Here is a 19967-nt window from a genome sequence, read left to right as displayed (position 1 = left end):
CAGAGGGCCATGGTAGGCTAAAAGAGCTGAAGAAATTACATTATTGGGTAAGGTGGCATTTGAGTACTGATGTCATGGGTTTAAAAATGAGAATGTTTTCTATATTTTTATGTGCTACATCTTTATTGCTCAACATCTTCAGTTTGCTTCAGCAGATGGAAAAATAAATTGCAAATTAAGAGAAAAAATGTGATGAAAAATTGTGTTGGTGAATTGATGTTAAATTTTTAAGATGTAGGCTTTTTTATACAGCAATATGATAATATATGTAGATGCTTATTTTTCAGGTTGGGCAAAACAACTGGAATATTCGGGTTTGAGTATTAGGGTAAAATTTTCTTGCACAATTTGTGAGAGTGACCCTTCTGAATGGTTGAATCCTTGTCCGTTATTTTCACCATCGTAATCCATGAATGAAGATATAACTTCTGTGACTAAAATTACATTTCCATCCGTTTAGCTGGAATTGGATTTTTCCCCATAATTAAAGTATTAAAACTGTGATGTGTGATTCAGAGAAAATTATCATAGGAGTCAATGAATAGTAATAGATCAGTGAGCAAAGCTCCTACAATTATATTTCAAGTGAGATTTTTCTATTGCGTTTTTCATAAAATGAGCAATTATCCCAGTGGCTTGCATGTTGAGCTTCAGATCAGGAAAACATTCTTAAAATCTCCAGTATTTACAAAACGTATAATGAAAAAAAAAAAAAGGAATAATAGTTAATCAAGCAATATTTTAAAAATAACTATTCTGTACTTTCCTGTAACCTTCCTGAAATAAAATTGAAGCAGTTCAAACTCAGAAACACATTAAATTTTAGTTGCAGTCACAGTCCTCACTCAGCGTGGGAAATATGACCTTTGCATTTCAGGAGCAGCTTTTACTTGAGGAGCAGCTTATGTGTTTGCTACACTAGTTTTACTCTCGCTGTGCTCAGAAGGGATTGTTGGATTGTTCTGGTGGAGACACAATGGGCACCTGTTTTCTAGCACAGCTGTTCCTGGGCCAAGTTTTCTGTTGCGTCATTTCTTGTTTAGTACAAAGCAGGTTTGAGTTTTAATATTTCTGTGTAGTCTCCAGCCTAAGCTATTGTGTTGTAGTACAGACCAACCAGAACTTGAAGTTTATTTACAGTCCTTGATGGGCTTTGACTCTGTGTTTTGAAAACAGCTTTAAACACAACAGAAAAGCAGTATATGGGTGGGTGTGTATATCTGGATTTTCAGGGCTGTGGACCGTGTGTTCATTTTAGCTTTTCAAATGGAAAATACTTTGGTAAAAACTAGAAACTGTGATAAATCCCAGATCCCAACTTTACTGAAAAATCATCTTACGTTGTATACCTACTTATATGTGAAGAGCTTAGAGCTGGTATGTTTTTCTATTCTTTTATTTTAGATCTGCTACCAAGAATAATTAAATACTATTTCAGTGTTAAGTACAAAAAAATATACATCAGTGGGTAGTGAAGCATTTGCTCTTTCTGCTTTCTTTGACAGCTTTTTGGAAACTACAGCCTATTTCTGTATGAAACCAAAAATGGGTGAGAAGGAAGTGTCCCCACATTCTTTCTTCAGTATTTGGCATGAATTCAGTTCCGACTTCAAAGACTTCTGGAAGAAGGAAAACAAACTTATTCTTCAAGAAAGGTACATTTGTTTGTTTGTTCAAAGGCTTTTCTCAAAGAATGTTATTGGGAGCAATCGCACAGAAACCAGTCAGCCACACTTCATTAGCACACAACCTATTGAATGCCTTTTGGAGTTTTCTCAGGTTTTGTTTTTTTAACAGATCATGACACCCACCCCCACCACCCCAACCCCCCAGTCATCCTAATTTTCGAATGGAATTTTAATACCAGTTTGTGCTAAAGGTTTTTGGGTCCATTACCCTGAACAGTGTTTTTGGCAGAGCATGTAACTACTATGCTACTATGAATCCAAGCAATGGAAGACTTGTTTTAGGCCTGAAAGTTGATTAAAGATTTTCACTAGCATATTTAGTCAAAGAAAGTCAAGGCATTAATGCATGGCATATTGTAAATATTTGTTTGACGGTGTTGGGAAAAAGGAAGACAGAAGGAATAAGTCAATTAACCCTGTGTTAAAAAAAGACTCAGACTGAATCATATTGCAAATCACAGTCCGGGTGATGGGGTACACAAGAGCAAGTGTGGTATAATATGGCATAAGGAAATGAAACAGTAGCTTTGAAAATCAGCCATGGTGTCTGGTCTATGTTTTAGAAGAGTTATGAAATCTCTACTCATCTGCATGCAGAGAGTCCACTGTGGTCGCCCTTTGTAAAAATCATGCCAAGAATTAATCTATTGTTTAAAAAGTAATAAATGTCATATCAGGAAAAATTAAACATATGCAAACATGTAAATTCTAAGCATTGCTATATAATCCTACAACTGTTAGCACCTTGATTTGAAGCTACATGTGAGTGTAAGCATTAGTGGGATTGAAGCTTTAGATTCATTAAATTATTGACATCAGCCTTTTATTAGGTAATTTGACATGAACAGGCCCTTTTTTCAAGTGTACTCATCCTGTGTAATTGCCACAGATATCTGACTTCTGGTTTAGAAAGTTACTGAAGACTTCCCTGAGGCACCTATATACCTAATGCCATGTATACCATATATATTTGCTGTAAGTGGGTACATTTTGGAACAAGAAGTCTCACAGTGAAACAAACTGGATTCTTCTTTTACAGCAAGAGCATGGTGCAAATGTTAACACAGCACAGCAGATCTCTGGGGATCTTCTTCACATTACTGACTGTCTGAATTAATTTTATGTAATTAAGTATATCTCTTTGAAACTGATTTACCTGACAGTTAAATAATATCTTTGATTTCCTATAAAGGGATTTAGCTACCTAGTTAATGCAGGTCAATTTAATCTTGTATATTTTATAGAAAAGGATTTAAGCAAAATGTCCTTTTATTTCAAAATACTAAGCTATTTTTCTTTTTAAAAATCCAAAAATCCTCCAGAGGGTTCTCACAGGAAAATAGTTTTCTTTAAAAGACATTAACTAAATTAGCACAAAGCTTCTTCCTCCTTAAACATCTAAAGCTTACGAGAAGAATGGGATTGAGATACAATCATTTGACGCTCTTTGAGTTCAGTGTATGTGAATACTAAGAAGATGTGTTGAAGCTGCAGAGAAAAAAAGCTGTCTGCCAGCCTTTCCCTTCTAGGGCAAGGGTTGTTTTAACCTGAAAGGAACTGAACATGAATAACCTACAAAATGGCTGCAGGGGCAAGATGTGACAGGGAAGGGAAAGGGCAGTGAGAACGACATACAGTAGGCAAAGAAACTGGGAGATCCCTTGGAAGAACAGCAGGGGGACTGTTGTTCAAACCTGGACTCCGAACTGGTGGCTTGAATGAGGCTTTCACAGGGGGACAGACAGGACTGTGTAACTTCAGTCCAGGGAGTCACTGACATTAAGACTAAAAATGATACATCCTCAAAGTCTCAAGTAGATTTTTGGTTTGAATTTTAACTTTTACTTGCCTCATCAAGTTTAAATCTTCTGCTCTATTTCATTTGTTCAGGTGAGGCAGGGTTTAGACTTTGGGGACCTTTGATGTCTAGTTGTGCTCAACTCTCAGATCTTTGGTACAGTTCTGCTGTGTCAGGTCTGGCAAAGTGAAGCTCTCTTCATTGCATTTTAGGAATTAGAATGTTTTGGCCAAATCAGCAGTAAGAGTAATAGTTTTTCAAGTAAAACATACCATTTTTCTGGAAATTAAGGATCTTCTTTAGTGAAACAACTGTCTTACCAAAGCCTTTGCACAGAAAATACATTTTCTCCAATCATAGTTTAACCTGATATCTGAAGTTTTCTTTTAGGCTTTTTTTCTTGATTTTGCATTTCTGTGTCTCTTAATAAAAGACAAGATGGTGTGCTATGAAGGTGTCTTGGTATTGAGAAATCAAAGGAGAAAAATCTCAATGGAAAAATACATGTTGCCCAGAGGTGTAAGAATGTACATCATGATGGTTTTCAAAATCTCGGCCTAGATCAAGAGATCTGTAGGTGACCAAAATCTGAAAAGTGCCTATATCCACTAAAATATAAATTATTATTTCAAGAAAGTAGATTTTCCCCTTTAGGTACTGTTCTTGGAGGTTTTTCTGCTGATAAATTTGAGGAGCAGGCTAAAATGTTAATGACGAGAGAAACTTTGTGTAATTGTTCATTGGCAGCAAAATCAGTGTCAGATGTGGTGAGACATTTTCAAAGACTGTGGTATGCCACCTTGGTGAGCTATTGACTAGGTTTCTGCCTCATGAAACATAGTTTATTTACAATAATTATTTATAAAATATATAGCTTTATTCCCTTGTCTTTTTTTTAGCTTGATCGTCTTTATCAACCCCTGGTTGCTTTGGGTTTTTCTAGAATATTTTGTATCCCAGTTTCCATATGGACTGCTAATAGAGGCTGTTCCTTATTTAGTCTCTGCAAATATGTGTCTTACTTACTCCTTTACAATAATTTAACGAAAGGACTTTCATAGATGATATTTCCAAGGGTGGTGCTATATTTTGCTAGTGATAGGTTAAGCGTGTATGTGCTAACAAAAGCAGTCTGATGGTTCTTATATTAAACACTTTTCACTTGGCATTTCAACTTGCATATTGTTTTCCCAGGCATTTATATGCAAAAGATAAACATTGAATTGTCAGACTTTGTATTTCCTTATGAGTAGATGAGAAAAGAAAAATGGTGCAAAGTTAAAAACAATTTTTCTCAAGTTCTCTACTGCTTTCACTCTTCTCTCACTTGAAGTAAAGCAGAATTGGAAAATACCATCTGGAGGGAAAAGTATACATTATAAATTTTTAAATACAGTAGAAATAAAAAGAAAAAATGCATCTGAAAATTACAGTAAAAGCATAGGTCTGCCAAGAGACTTTGTGAGCAGTACTATTTTTTGTGGTCACACTGAAGTTAAGGCTAACTAGATCATTCCATTAGAAATTGATATTGGGTTGTTCATAAACTTTTGGATGATATTTTGTGGAGATTTATACTTCTGATGATATATCTATCCTAAATATATATCCTTTTAAGTGAAAATTTTCAAATACTACTTCTTTCTGATTAAGCAACTTAAAAAAAATCCAAAATAAACAAAAAGCTGTCCAAAAAAAAAAAAGCAGAAAAGCCCACAAGAAAAGGAGAGCCATAATCACATAATCAAACTTAATGGGGCATGTTTTGAGTTTTTCCAGTTGAAATGTTGTTATTGTCCTTCAAATATATTTATAATGTGTCAGTCATAGTCTATGATTTTCATTCAGACTTTGCAGACTCTTGAAAATTTTACTGTCAGTATAGCCTGCATTTTGTGCTTAATCAGCAAGAAAGACTAGAAGAGCTGACATAGTTTCCCTAATGTTTTTGATTTTGTTTGAAAAGAGAGAGTATGAGTTTGAACATCACAAGCTTCCTGTTCAGCACCCTTATTATCTATACATGAATTTGAGGTGTTGCATACCCACAGATGCACATTGCTCTCTGAATACAGAGTCAGATAATGCACAGCTGCAGTAACAGCTCTGCAAAAGTCTCCCCTTCTTAGGAAAATTAGCAATCAGACCACCAATCTACAAATGCCTCGTTTTCCCTCCTGTTTTGAAAAAAAGGTGTCTCTTACGAGCTGACCTATAAATGTATCAACCTTTTTCTCATTAACCTCTTTTCTTTAGCTTCTTTACATTTCTGAGTTAGATGTAGTAAATCTGAAATGCACTATTCCAGTCTAGCACTTCTGTGAGACCAAGAAATATTTTTATTTTTCTAGACATCCAGCAAAAGCCCACAGAATTGTTGCCCAGACCCTGCCATTTTCCTACCAGAAAAATATATCCTGTCCTAAGAATGAAAGATATAAAGAGCTCATGAAGCAACATCCCAAAAGGGAAGTCTTGAAATGTTCTAAAAAATTTAAAAAGTTAAGCAACTGCTGGTCCTGGAAATAAAATATAAAAATACAGTTATTTATCAAAAAATCTCATATTGGTATGGATAACAATGATTCATCTTTAGGACTACATCTTTTCTTTATGGCCATGGAATAAACTCTGGCTTATTGCAGTAGCAGAAAGCAGTGAGTCCTTTAGGAAATTTTATGTTTTAAAGTTCCATTGCTATCAAATGTTAGTATCAATAGCATCAGGTCATAGATACCAGTTCAGACCTTACTAGAAAAGGATCAGTGGTATGGCAGAAGCTCCTATGCAGGGCCACAGTTCCCCCTTCCCTTTATCTCGCTGTGAGTGAGGTGTTTACACTTGTTAGTCCTCTCCAGCTCTGGATGTGCTTCCCTCTCTTCAGACTGTTTGCTGTTCTAGAGGGCCTGTGCAACTTGGCAAAGATTTACCTTGTGTTAGTTGTATTTCTAGATGGGAGAGCTGGAGGAGGAAAGAGTGAGGGGCAGGTAGAGGAGCCCTGAAAGTGTGGGTATAAGGTAGACAAAGGCCCTTGCCTTCACTAAGAGTTGTGTTGCTGAACAGAGGCTGTGTCAGGGATGCCAGCAGAGGAGAGTTCATAAGCAGGATCAACACGATGGTAAAATTCTGTAAGTCCCTGATATCTTGCATCACACTAAGCTTGAGAATTTCTTTTGGCTGACTTTATTCAACCCTTTAACTCCCACGATAAATCTTTGACACATTAAAAATAATCTATAAACTCAGAAAAATGCACTCGTCTCTCAAATGCAGAAGTTGTCCATTCCCGTAAGAATAGCAGTTAAGCTGGCACCTGGTGTGTCACACTGTGTATATCTAGATGAAAGGGAGATTCCTGGCCAGCATGTCTCCACAGCTCATTGATCTCCCTCTGCAGAAAGACTGGTATGTCTCCCTACAGACTCCTCGGCAGGATGATTTAAAACTTGCTGTTGAGCAATTTAAAGTCTGGCATGGGATATCTGTACGTTGCACAGTGAGGAGCATATTGGTAAGCTGCCACTTCTGCTTGCAGAGGAGGGCATTAAATCCCATAGCACGAGCAATGTCCTCTCAGAGTAATTTAAGGGATATTTTTTTAACGCTTTTAATATGAACCAGTGAGTCAGACTTGAGAGTGAGACATCAAGGGACATGGGAATAGGTACTTGCAAAGAAATGCAGAGAGGGAAGAAAAGAGAAGAAAAATGTATATGGAGCTGCAACATGAGAAGGAAATGATGAACATGTGGAGTATGTTTAGCGGGGTCACATTTTGCTTGGCATGCTCCTGTAATGCCAGCTGAAAGCTCCAAGTATTATGTTAGTGAGTAGTCATGGGCAGATACATTTGCTGACGTCTCTCGGAAGCTTTAATCTCAATATGTTTATTACACTCTGACCAACTGAGCTGCATACTGGTAGGCAAGGGTTTACAAGTCAGTTATAATGACATTTCAAAACAGAAGACGATTTTACACGACGTTCAATTGAATAATTACATGGATCTTCAGTTTATGGGAGTATTTCAAAATTGTTAACCTGGATAGCTTTCTGATCAGAATGTACTGTTATGGGCCCTGGAAAATCTACTTTAAAAAGCCTAAACACACCAAAGATTCGGCAGCTAGCTGTGAGGCAGTACCTCACAAAGACACTGTTTGCTGTCCAGATAAAAGAGGTTGCTCAATATGTATGGTTTGTTTTCTTCTTCCTTGGCATTTTTGGCAATTAGTTTTTCTGTTTGTTGTTTTGTTGCTTTTTTGTTTGTTTTTTTTAATTAATACATCATCATACTTTGGTTAGGGGGAGGTGAACAGAACTTCCATTTCTTAGCATCGCTTTTGAGGGAAAAGTTTGTGGGAAAAAAAGCATTTGGAGATACATTTCTCAGTCTAGATCTTTGATAGAAAATCCTTTTGAATACCTTAGTCTAACATTTTTAAGCAATCCTGTGTTTTATAAGACAGGAAACATATTTCCATTTACAGCTGTGAGCCAACTTGTGCTTGCAAATATTAAAGTTAAACAAAGTGAAGGATCTAGTAAAAAACTAGTTTCAAATGTGTAATATTTCATAAATTTTGTGACTTGTGTGAGGTTGGATTCCAAAATAGTCCCCACATAAACAGCAAAGAGTTCTTCAGTAGTATGTATCTGGTGATGGTGTTGTACCATGCCGGCACATTATGTTGCATCCTAGTATGTGTATTTTGCATAAAAGAAGGTAACTAACAATCATCATTTCATAATAAAGTTTACAAACTGTTTTCATGGCTGTAATGTCAGACTGGCTGTGATAGTTAAAGCTGTAGTGATAGGATAGGATACCATTATTTCTACCATGTGATCTTTTCAATCTCTTTTTAACCTTTTCCTGTTCACCACCTCTTGAATAAAGAAGACATTTGTCTGTGATAAAAACAGGGGATACATATTCAATAGTTACTAGCATACTGGTGAAAATAATTATATAATTAAAAAATTTAAACAGAACTTTTGTCAGGCACTACACTTCTTATACTTGTTAGTGGTTTTATTCCAGACAAAATGATCACTTTGGCATTTGAGGTGCAATAAACCATTGTAATATGAGCAGCATTTGTCATTAAATATTAGCCCCCAAACATTTGAAATGCTCACAAAGGCTTAAAATCTACTGTAACCCAGACTGTTCCTAAACTATCAAAGATGGGAACTTTCATGCTCTCCAGCAGTTTGCCAAACCAGTGCATGGCAACATCCATAAAGTGTAAGTGCATGGCTCTGTGTGTGTCTCATGCAGTCAGTATAGGGAATAGTCTAATATCAGGGGGTTTTATTACATACTTGAGAAGAACCTAACTGTGTCTGCAGTAACTGTTGAGTTGTTACATAATGATGGATGGGCACTTTAAAACTCATGCAGCAAAGTTCTAGGCCTATTACTTTCCCATCTTGTGCACTGGAGATCTCTGAATGTTGTGGCTCTCCAGCCAACTTCAGGTTTTTCTGTTTTCTATTCACTGATCCCTTCTATTCGTTCAGGTCTCATATTTGCTTGTACTACAGTTTAGTAGCTATCAATTATCCAATGTAGTAGCCCCAACGTACGCATTATAGCAAATCTTCTGTCCAGGGTATGTTTCCATTGTGTCTTTAAGAATCATCTTCTCCATGTAGTCTGTTTACCAAGAGTTTTCTTATCCTTTTCTACACGTTGCAGTTTTGCCTTCTTTTACCCCATCTGCTGCTTAAAAACATATTACAGCTAACACTCCTGTTTCTTTTACTTGCTGATTATGTTACCAGTTTTACTTCCCTTCTAGTCTTCTTCCCTTTCCTTATCATTTCCTGTTAGATTTCCTAACCAAATAGCCCAAATGTAGCCAGCTTCTTTGAGAGCAACCTGGCTTCAGTTCCAAGAAAAACAGTGGAAGGTGATGACTAACTTTTCTTAGAATAATTTCAATCTTGATATGTAAAGTCTTTAGAAAATTGATTTTCATCTTGCCTGAAGGTAGCCAGGAACAGCCTGCAATACTGGCCACTCTGACAATTTAATGACAAAGGTCATGAAATGTATTTAAGTGGGGGTATGTATGTTTGCATTTTATTACAAACATAACCATTCTTTAACAGTCCAATAATTTTATTTCATTACATTTTCAATATGAAATTCTCTTTGATGTTAAAATTATAATCTTTAAATCATGTTTTTCACAGTAATCTTTTTATTTTATTTACTCACATCTGTATATCTCTTCATAGACAAGAGCAGAAGCCCTATATCATCAAGAGTAAGATTGCCAGAGAGAACCAAGGGAAACAAAATACTTCTGAATTACAATATTTTTAGAATATTTTTAAGTATTTGGTGAAGTGCAGTGAGACTGTAAGTGGGAAAGTCTAATTTTCATTTCAGTTGGCCTCAAAGTTTTATTTTAGACCCATTTGACATGATGCACACTAAAAAAAAAAAAAGTGAAATGTATTCCCCAATGTCTACACTGTTGACATAGGAGGTATCTTATTCAGGGTCCTACTACAGATTATTTTCTATGTTAAGTGGCCAGATTACAATGTTTTAATCTCTTTGTCTGTGGTCCTCTGGGTGAAATTATGATTAATCACTGTGTCTTTCCAACAGCCACTGTCTCCCTCATGGTCCTTGAATTAACCATGCAAGGAGCTGGCAGGGATGTCAGGATAGTTTAATACCTTATCTCTCTGTTGGTAGGCTAAAGTTAGGTTTCATTAGTTTGTTTGAGGGGACCAGGTACATTACAGTGTACTTCTTATCTATATAAAGTCTTTGCAGTCAGTTACTGAATCATATCTGTGTCATCACTTCAACCCTACTGGCATGAAAGTAAAAGCTCTACATTTTTATTAATCGACTTTTATGTTGGAAACTGTGATTTTCCATTATGGGTTTTATGTTTTGGTTTCTCCCTTAGCAAAAAATATTTTCAATATTTTAGTCAACGAATAAAATATAAGAACATTACCCTAGAAGATTTTAAGGAGAGAGTTTTAAAGTTTTCTGCCCTTGAAATCTGAAAGACGTTTGGCATTTGATAATTTAGTGGAGGATTTTTTATTTGTTTTTATATGTAAAGCTACTATAATTATCATAAACAAGTTTAACTCAATATTCAACCCAGAAAAAGCTACATAAAATATTTTCGCAACACTCCTCTTATTTAACTGATAATAAGCACTTGGTAGTATAAAGAGTATTGGCCTCAGCCTTGTTTTTTGTTAAAAAATGCAAAATATCTGCAGAAAAATGTCTTTTGGGTTTCATAAACTGTGCTGGCAACTGCAAAAGTAATATCTGTCTGAGTTTATCATGGAAGTTTCTGTGAGCAGCTCTGCTATCTAAGGCACAACTTTCCAGTCCTCTCACTGTGATTACATTTGTCATGTCACAGTGCTCACTAGTGAAGTGTAAGGCGACCAAGGCTAGATGGAGCCAGTAAGAAATGAATCTGTCTGCCACAGATACTTCAGACAAAATTATTAATGTTTAGTGGCAGGGAAGTGGCTACCCCTTCAGTGGATTGAATGATGACAGAAAGTCTCAAAGCCTTGATAAGGTTGTGGCCAGGCTGGCTTTTGGTCTAGAAGGTAGATAAAAACACTCTGTCTTTTGGGTTTTTAAGCATGTCTGGTTTCTTTTTTCTGTGTGCATGCTGAAGTGAGACTTGCTTACTCATCTTACAGGCTGTCTTTAAACTTAATCATAATTTTTATATATTTGTCTCACAATAAATATGAGGCACAAAAAGGTGATAGTGCTGGAGAAAAGTTTTTATTATGATGGAAATAAGAATACTTATTTTGATACAGGTGACAACTGATAGACTGGATCTTATTAAGTAGCAGATTTCAGGACTGTAATTCTTAGGCTCTGTAAGTGACTGGCTATTCATTCCCTTGTAGATTTTTTGTTTAATTTTTTCTTTTTTAACAGACACACTGACTGCCCAATGTTCTATGTTCCCTGCCTGTTTTCTTATTGTTGGGGCTATTTGGAAGTGAATTCTTTCTGAAATAATGTGAGAAATGCTTTAGCTAAATCTATTATTTAAGGAGATTCAAGTGATGAACACTCTTAACAAGTACTACAGTGAGAGTTAATCAACTCTCTGGTTGTCTAGGCTGGGAGCTCTAGTTTTTGAAGAATTACATTCTCACTAAGACAAAATCAAGAAAATACTTGGGAAAAGAATAAGAGGCAAAAATTGTTAAAGGTAACACAGCTGATGTTATCTTTTCAGTCAAACTAATATGCTCACTTTTGAGCCAGAATTAGCATAAGATGGGACAGGGATTGATAGTAAATGAACCAAAGTTATTTTGCTGAAATAAAGTGATTTTGAGAACTGGTTGTAAAGTATGAAGTGGGATAGTTTGAGCATCAGTTTAGCAAAGTTTAGCACACTGCAAGCTTGCAAGTCATTCCCACCACACTTATCAAGTTAAGGGTACCACCTGGCTTCTCCAGGAGCACTCCATGTCTTTTCCACCTCCATCTTCCTCTCTCACTCTCAGATCATGCCTGGAAGATCTGTCCTGCTTCTCAGGATTTGGTGGCCATTGAGAGTGATGGCTCTGTAAGGGCACCAAACAGCTTCTCTAACAGAAAAGTATTAGTAGTGAAGAACTAAATAGTTTAAGTAAAAGCAGATTTTCAGAACAAGAAATCAATCTATCACATGCCTGCTTTTGCTTAAGGGTTATAATGCTCAGGAACTGGGGAACACTCACCTTCCTCAGACTTTTCTTCCACAGTCTCCCCAGTGGCAGCCTATTTTTCCACAGAAGGCCTGACAATTGAATACCCACCCCTTTCCTAGGAATATCTCTTTAACTGTTTCTTTGTTATTTGGGCTCTGCATTGGCACAGCGGTAGCATCATTTTGGACTGGAGCTTGGAAATATGTTGTTGTGTTTCTGTTGTTTCTTTTTTTGTGACTGTTTGGAGTCATGTGCTGTTTTCTCCAAAATTCCTTTTTCCTCCACCCATTATTGAATTAGGTCCATTAGTTTCTTCATAAAGCTCTATCAACTCACCACAGTTGAGTTAACCCATAATCAGTAGTGTTCATGCAATTTTTGCACTTTTTTGCCTTAGATTATTGTCTTGCACCTCCATGCTTATCAGGGTCCCACTGAAGTCAGTGGGAAGTAGTGCAGGAAAAGCCTGAGCAAGAGGAAGGTACTCAGGGATTTGCTTGCCATTGTGAGAAATATGGCTTGAACGAGCCATGAGCTGACAAGCTATGTGCTTTTGCCTAAATCTTATTGGTTTCATGGAAAGATGAAAAAAACCTTCGTGGCCAATTGAGAAAACCTAAGAGGACAAAAACTTGCCAGTGGCAATTATTTTTCAACTGGACTAAGACTATTGCCCTTGCTTCAAAGGTAACCTTTTATCTGCTTCTCTAGATCACACAGTTTAAACAGTGTGAATGTTCCTACAAAACACAGCCTTTTCCTCTTCCAGAAGGATTAAGTTATTTTAATTTTACATTTAATCTAATCTTAATTAAGCTGGATGATCAGCCTTCACAAAATATATTTGCACACTGTCAAAATTGCTAACCACACTCACTGGTTTATGATTTGGCCCTGTGGAAAGCTAATAGTTGCCTTTGCCTTTATTTCAACAGTCTGCTGGCTTTTCTTTTTTAGGTACAGCTGTAGATTTATACAGTTCTCCATGCTTCCAGATTTAATATGGTCACAAACTAAACCTCCTTGAAATGAGCCTTTGGTGTGCTACCTTTACAGTTCTCAGGGCATTTCTTGCTGAAGAAGCACATGTATGGGTCACATGGGCTTCACTGAGTCTCTGTCCAACCACTTGGAGCTTCCTGCACAGACAGCAGGATGTGAGCCAGGGGGCTGTGGACTGTCCCAAACCCACACAGTGAGTCAGGGATATGGCTGGAACTGGAACTGAGTGGTTGCTAGCTCTCAGCCTTAAGTGCATTAGGGAGTAATGCTTCTCATCTTCTGTATTTCCCTTGGTATGAATAAATAGGCTCAAACTCCAAGGAATTTCATAAAAGCTCCCAAAACCTTGAGAACCACAAACCATACTATTGAGACCAGCACCTCTTACATAATACTGGAAATTTGGGAAACACAGCCTTAAGATTGTCACTTACCAGTCTGAAGGTTGTGGATCATTTTCAAAGTGCTATCTCAGGGACACAGAAGTTGTGACTCCCTCCTTCACAGGGTGGTGTGTTATTAACATTTTGCTGTTTCAAGCAGAGACAGCCTTTCTCCAAAAAGCTGTTTCTCTAATTGAAGCAGAAAAATAGAGATTTTACATTTACAGTGACACTTAATGGGACCTGGTCTTTAGAAAAGAGCTGCATAATCAAGGGTTCCTTGCTCTGTGAGGATTTTTGTTTTGAATTAACATGAGACCCACAGGGAGCTGTGTTGTCTCGTGACCTGGTATGTTAGCAAGAAGAGGGTAATCTATCCTGGAAGGGGGATGTTTAGGTGGGACAAAGACTGGAATTGAAGATTCCCTGGCATTTCCCAAGAATAACATCTGCATCTGTGAGAACTGATCTGGTAAATATTTTTTTACGTTACATGTGCTGCCATTTGCATGTTGAGTAGTCTGAATACCTGCATATATTGCACTGCTTTGGTAAAACAGTCATTTTGATAAACTCAATAGTACTTGTATAGTCCCTGTAGACATCCAGGGATTTGATACTAATGTACTCACATGTAAGATTTCATTTTGTTATTTAAATTATGTCTACAGTGAAGGGAGCCAGCTATACTTGTATTTGAAAAAGAGGAAATTATATTATAGATGTGCTATTTTATGTCTGACTTTGTAAGAGTGGCTTTTGATGGGTTGAATATGTCTGAATTTTAGAAAATATCATGGGAAGATCAATGTCACAGATATTTTTTCCTCCTTTGGAGAAAAGTAGACATGAAGCAGAAGAAAAATGGTTATAGAGAAAAGAAAATGTCTTTGAATTTTTCTCCATTCTGCATCATTCCCATAAGTTTCTATTTGAAGCTATCACCACATTTTTGCTGTTACTTTTACTGAATCTACTTAAATACACTTTAAAGGTGAATTACTTGGCTGCTTGACATTTTTGTTCTAGATTATGCTGCTTTCTATCTGATTTGCAGTCAGAGAGAAGGCATTACAGTTTGAAATAACAGTTTTCAAAGCTCTTTTTCCCCCGGGACCTGAACACATGAAGGTCTCCCTACACTAACAACATACAAGTCCATCAAATAAAGAGGGCAGGTTGTGGAAGTGCTGGAAAATAACTGACATTTAAATTAATTTTTGAAAGTATAAATTTGAAACTTATGAAAAGAACAAGGTGTGTCTGGCAAAGTAGAATAAAGTAGAGATGAATGTGAAGGTGTTTTTTCTAATGTGCTTAGCAGACTCAGCTGGAGTTTTATTTTCAAAAATTTGGCTCTTACCACACACACAAAAAAATTAAAAAATAATAGTAACACAAAGTTGGATTCTCACTGTGTAGCCTCAGTGAAATAACAGGCTTACTAGTGGTCTGGAGATGAACTGCAAGGAACCAGCCAAGGATATATGATTTCTTAATATAATTCAACTGTTGTTTCTTTTTTCACTCTTGGATAATGTTGAAAAGTCAGACTAAGTGCCATCTCAAGTCCATATTTTTGGCAGGATCAAGCCAATGTAGGATTTACATTTTTGCTTTCTACTTTCTTATTTACTAATAAAATTCCCATCTCTCATTAAAAAAATTAAAGATCTCCCATGATTTAATGTTCTCTTGTAGAAAGTTTTTATCTAAGTCTGTGCATCTCAGAGAATTCATAACAAACATCTGTATTTTCAGTGTTCATGTGTGTTTACAAGGTTGATATATAAAATGAGTGAAAATTGTAAAGAAACATATTTTACAGTGTGACATTGAACTCATCAGCTGGATTCTGGCAGGCTCCCAGTCTGAGTGTAGTCCTCTGCCTTTCACAGTTTGTTTCCTATCTGCATGAGGAAATAGGACAATTCTCTCACCAAAAATGTGGTGGCCTTTCATAAGGTCCTAATTCGGTACTGTTTGCCATGTCAGGGGGCACTAACAAGTGGACCCTTACTTTTGGAACCTGCTCCTCTCTTTACATCCAAGCAGTCAAAGTATATTTATCCCCAGTGGTCATGTAAGCCTTGAGGTCCAACAGCTTTGGAATTAAAGAGATGTATGCAGTGACATGCATCACCTTGGGTTAAACACCATGTTCCATGGAATTTTTTTTGATTGGTTGGTTTTTTTGGTTTTGTGGGTTTTTTGGTTTTTTGGTTTTTTTGGTGGTTTTTTTTTTTAAGTATGAGAGTGAAGACTGGAAATTTAGGTTAAGCTACTTTGCAATTTTAAATACAAACAAAAATGGGTGGAGGAGAACATAACTTGGTGACAAACTTTGTTTAAACTGTAATTGAAGTATTGAGGGTTGGAATAGATAAATATTTTAAACAGTGATAAAAAAGAAAAGGAGTTTTTTAGCAGTATGTGTATGAATGCTCTGAAATGTAAACTTCATATCATCCAGTGTATGTTAAACCCTCCTACATTTGAATCTTCAGCTGCAGTAAGTACTGATTGCTTTTGTAACTAGAATTGATTATGCAATTGATTATGCCTGTCTGTGTAAGTGCCAGGTATGGCTACAACAGCCCTGGAGTGCAAGAACTATTGTGTGGAGCATGCTAGTGAATATATGGAGAGTAAAGTTATCCACTTGTGTCCTCAGGCCTTAACTTGTAAGTTTTATACTGCATTGTCTTTGTAAATGTTGTTGGTGTACAGGAGTGTTTATAGATTTTGTCTCTCTTCAGAGTCAAAGAAGCAGAGGAAGTCTGCAGGCAGAAAAAGGGGAAGTCGCTATACAATATTAGACCAAAACATGACTCTGGAATTGTAAGTAAAATTTGTAGCAATGCTTCTGTTTATATCACTTGTTTTATCTTTTTCTCTTTGCATTTTATAGGTAGGTTATTCTTGATGTATGTTTTTGTTTTGGGTTGGGTTTTTTTTGTTTTATTTTCTTTAATGTTTACCCGTTTCCTTACAGGTGTAAAATTAACAAATTTGAAATCTGCCTATGAATATTACTCCACAAAATAGGTGTAGCACAAGCAAGAGCAGTTTATTATTGCCTCACTGTGCCAATCTGTGTTCTTCCCAGTCTTGGTGTAGGATGCACATAGAAGGCAGAAAGGCTGTTTTGGTCTTCCAGCTTATTCTGTTTGTATTCATTCTCTTTTCTATAGATACAGCATGAAAGGAAGAATTTTGATAGTTACACATTTTTCAAGCTGGATCACTGTATCAAATACGGTGCTTTTTGATCCACTGAATAGAGTTGTTTGGAATAGAAACACTATAAAAAGATAATACTGTGCTTTCACCATTCTTTGAAAACAAATAAATAACTTCTGTGATAATAGAGGAGTAATTCTGGTCTTTTAATGAAACTTTTCCCCTATGACTGCCTAACCATTGTAAGGATCATAACTGATTTTACAGAAAAATTATTCTGGCACCTCACATTTAATTCATAATTGTAGCAACTGGCCATCATTTATGTTTGAAAAATATTAGAATATTTTTTTCATGTGTGTATGTCCCTCTCTTTGTCCTCTGCTCCCCACCACCCCAAGACATGACTTAATTTTTTCGTGCTTTGTAGTCATAGCTGTGTAGTCAGATTATCTGTGACACATCTTGTAAATGAAGTAATTTACTGTATTCTAACTAACATAATTTGGTACAGGACGCAATAATATTGCATTTATTGTTTCCTATTTTGAATGTTTGCTGAGAGTTGACTGTAGCTAGTGCCACAAGAAATGCAAATGGAGTGCTATCTTGGTAAGGGGTTATAAACTACATTTTATCAATTTTATTTAAAAGCAGATCAACATTTTATTTCAAAACCCCCCCCAAATTAACATTTTTTTGCATTTCTCCATCTAACTTATATACTGCTGTATATGAAGACACTGAGAGATTTCTTTTAAGAAATAACTATTTGTTTAATTATTACCGTATCATTCTTATTTGCACTGAAACAGGGACCGTCAGTCTTCGTGAAAATTTGATGAGTGAAAAGGAAAGTAAACAAAAATATTTCACAAGAAGTGTATAGCTGTAGTCTACTTCAAATCTAGCTTCCAAGTTTATTTGTGAAGTCATTTCTACAGTAAATATAATCAAACATTTGCCTATGTATTTCTATGCTTTTCATATTTGTGTAAGGTGGTTTTGTGTACACTCAAACTTATTTTTTAAATTTATTTTTTTTTTCAGAAAGCAAAGATAAGTATGAAAATCTGAGAGAAGAAATTCAAAAGCCATTGTTACCTGGTTACCAAAATTCAACGTGCTTGTGGGTGGGGAGTGAGAGGGAAGGAAACTACATCATCCTGATCATTTGCTTCGTTGACCTTTTAAAATTTACGTTTTGTTCTCTAGAGTTTTCTACCAACTGATGTGTTATTGTGCATTCATTAATGAATGTAATCACTTTAATGGAGTGCCCAGAAATAGACTAGGTATGGACTTGAAACACCTTCCCTGTACTCTGTATCTCCTTTGCCACTCAAAAATGGTATTTTGTAAAGTGTATGGTATATTACAAATAGGACAAGTCAGCATGCATAAAAAGTGGTATCTGCATCAGTTCTGAACATGCTGAAAATTACATTAAGTTGAACTTCATAAGACTGCTACTTGGTACAGTAAAACATTTCCATTCCTACTGGCAACATCTGACACAAATACTTCATGGCACTGCACTTAGTTTAGGGAAAGAAATGTTACTCCTAGTGAATTGTTTGTATCCGTTTCATGTTGGCATTTGTAGTTTGTATTTTGAATTGTTAAGTGCTGTTTATACAGTATAATCAATGCTTTCCCAACTTGTTTGGTTGCCCTCCATGACTAAATATTTGTGGAACAAGACGTTTACTGTAACTATGTTTAAAATCGATAAGGCAGCATACTTTTACTTCATCTTCTGCCAGGTGGTATGGGGGTCAGAAATCCAGCATTAAAAAAAAAAAAAAAAAAAAAAAAGAAAAATACAGAAAAGCACAGAATTATGATAGAGAGTATGAGAGATTTGGCTATTATAGTTTGTTAATATATAAAGCAGCTAACTTTTACATGAACTTTAGAAGGTATAGTATAGTTTTAACTGCTGATCACTTAAGTCAGACAGGCTTATGGCCACATGTACATGACTTCCCTTCTGGAATTAGCTTTACAGTTAATTTAAAACTCCTTTAGAGAGCTATTAAAAGATGCACATGGAGACAACATTTATGGAAAACAGTAGCCAATTCTAGTGACAGAACATAGACTACCAACTAATTGACACCACTTTCACACTTAACAGAATTACAGACATTTCCTCCAGGCTTTCAGTGTCCCTGACTAGGAGGTTAATGATTGAAATATATGACTTAGGGCTTCCATTTTAGACCACATGCTTACTTCCTTTTTGCAATCCAGAATTTGCTGTACCAGTTTTGGACTGCTCAACTGATAACAACCCCTTTCCTCCAGTCCTTATTTATGAGCCCCAAACCAATCAGTTTGATTGATAACGTTTTTCTTTCTAAGCTAACTTTTCCTGAAAGCAGACCGTGTGTGCAACTCAGTTGGATGCACGTGCTTACGGCTTTGGAGCCTGAAAGACACTGGGGTAAGGCAAATGAGCTCTAACCTGCTGGGTTGCATTATTCCCTGTCTAGTCTAGCACATCAAGAGACATTCCGAGCTGTTCAGAGGCTAATATACTCTACAGGGTGTCATAAAAGGAAGAGCAAAAATATGACCTCAGGAATCTGTTATTCTTCACATATACCAAGCACTAGAAAATATGGTTTTTTTCACTGTGTGAAAAGCGAGTCTCCTGTTGCTGATAAACCTATGTGAAAATCTGTACTAGCAGTAATTTCTGGCAGGGATATAAATTACCAAGAATGGAATTCTAAAATTTTGTGTTGATGGGAGTAACATTACTATTTGGGGAAGAGAAAACAAGAGATTATTTGCTGTTACGACTAACTTACGGAAAAAAAAAAAAACTTTAAAGAGTAAAGCTATTTTAATGGCACTGATTCAAATCCATGTTTGTATTTATGTAAACAATAGTCTTCTCCTCCTAACTTTGCTCCTAAGTGCAAGGATACAGTAGCATGTTTTCATTTGTAGCCTTCCTGTTCTCTTCAGTACCTACAGTATGTATATTACTATACTAAATGAAAATAGATCATCTAACAAAGATCACTATGTGCAATACTGTATTTAGTGTTTCTATTCCAATTTTTTTAGAATGTTAATTTATAAGAAAATAAAAGGAATAATAATAACTGCCTTCTCTTGTCACTCTCTGGCTATGCTGTAGTGTGCTACAAAGTATTTGCTCCCTAAGCACCACAT

General features: G+C 36.2%; 1 protein-coding gene across 3 annotated transcripts in view; it reads left to right on the top strand.

Annotated features, from left to right (window-relative positions):
* The window catches only part of FMN2 (formin 2), a 155622-nt gene extending 135725 nt beyond the window's left edge, over positions 1–19897 (top strand). For 2 of the 3 annotated variants that reach the window (XM_038130282.1, XM_038130281.1), the window contains 3 exons: positions 1506–1655; positions 16355–16436; positions 17829–17855. In XM_038130282.1, coding sequence (XP_037986210.1) covers positions 1506–1655; positions 16355–16436; positions 17829–17855 — 259 coding nt within the window. Of the gene's footprint in view, positions 1–1505; positions 1656–16354; positions 16437–17828 lie in introns of all 3 variants that reach the window. The other variant, XM_038130280.1, reaches the window with a different exon arrangement.
* Positions 19898–19967: the final 70 nt, after the last annotated feature.

Source organism: Motacilla alba, chromosome 3, assembly GCF_015832195.1.
Source record: "Motacilla alba alba isolate MOTALB_02 chromosome 3, Motacilla_alba_V1.0_pri, whole genome shotgun sequence".
NCBI lineage: Eukaryota > Metazoa > Chordata > Aves > Passeriformes > Motacillidae > Motacilla > Motacilla alba.
The sequence above is the reverse complement of the archived record's forward strand: the minus strand, read 5'-3'. Positions and strand labels throughout refer to the sequence as shown.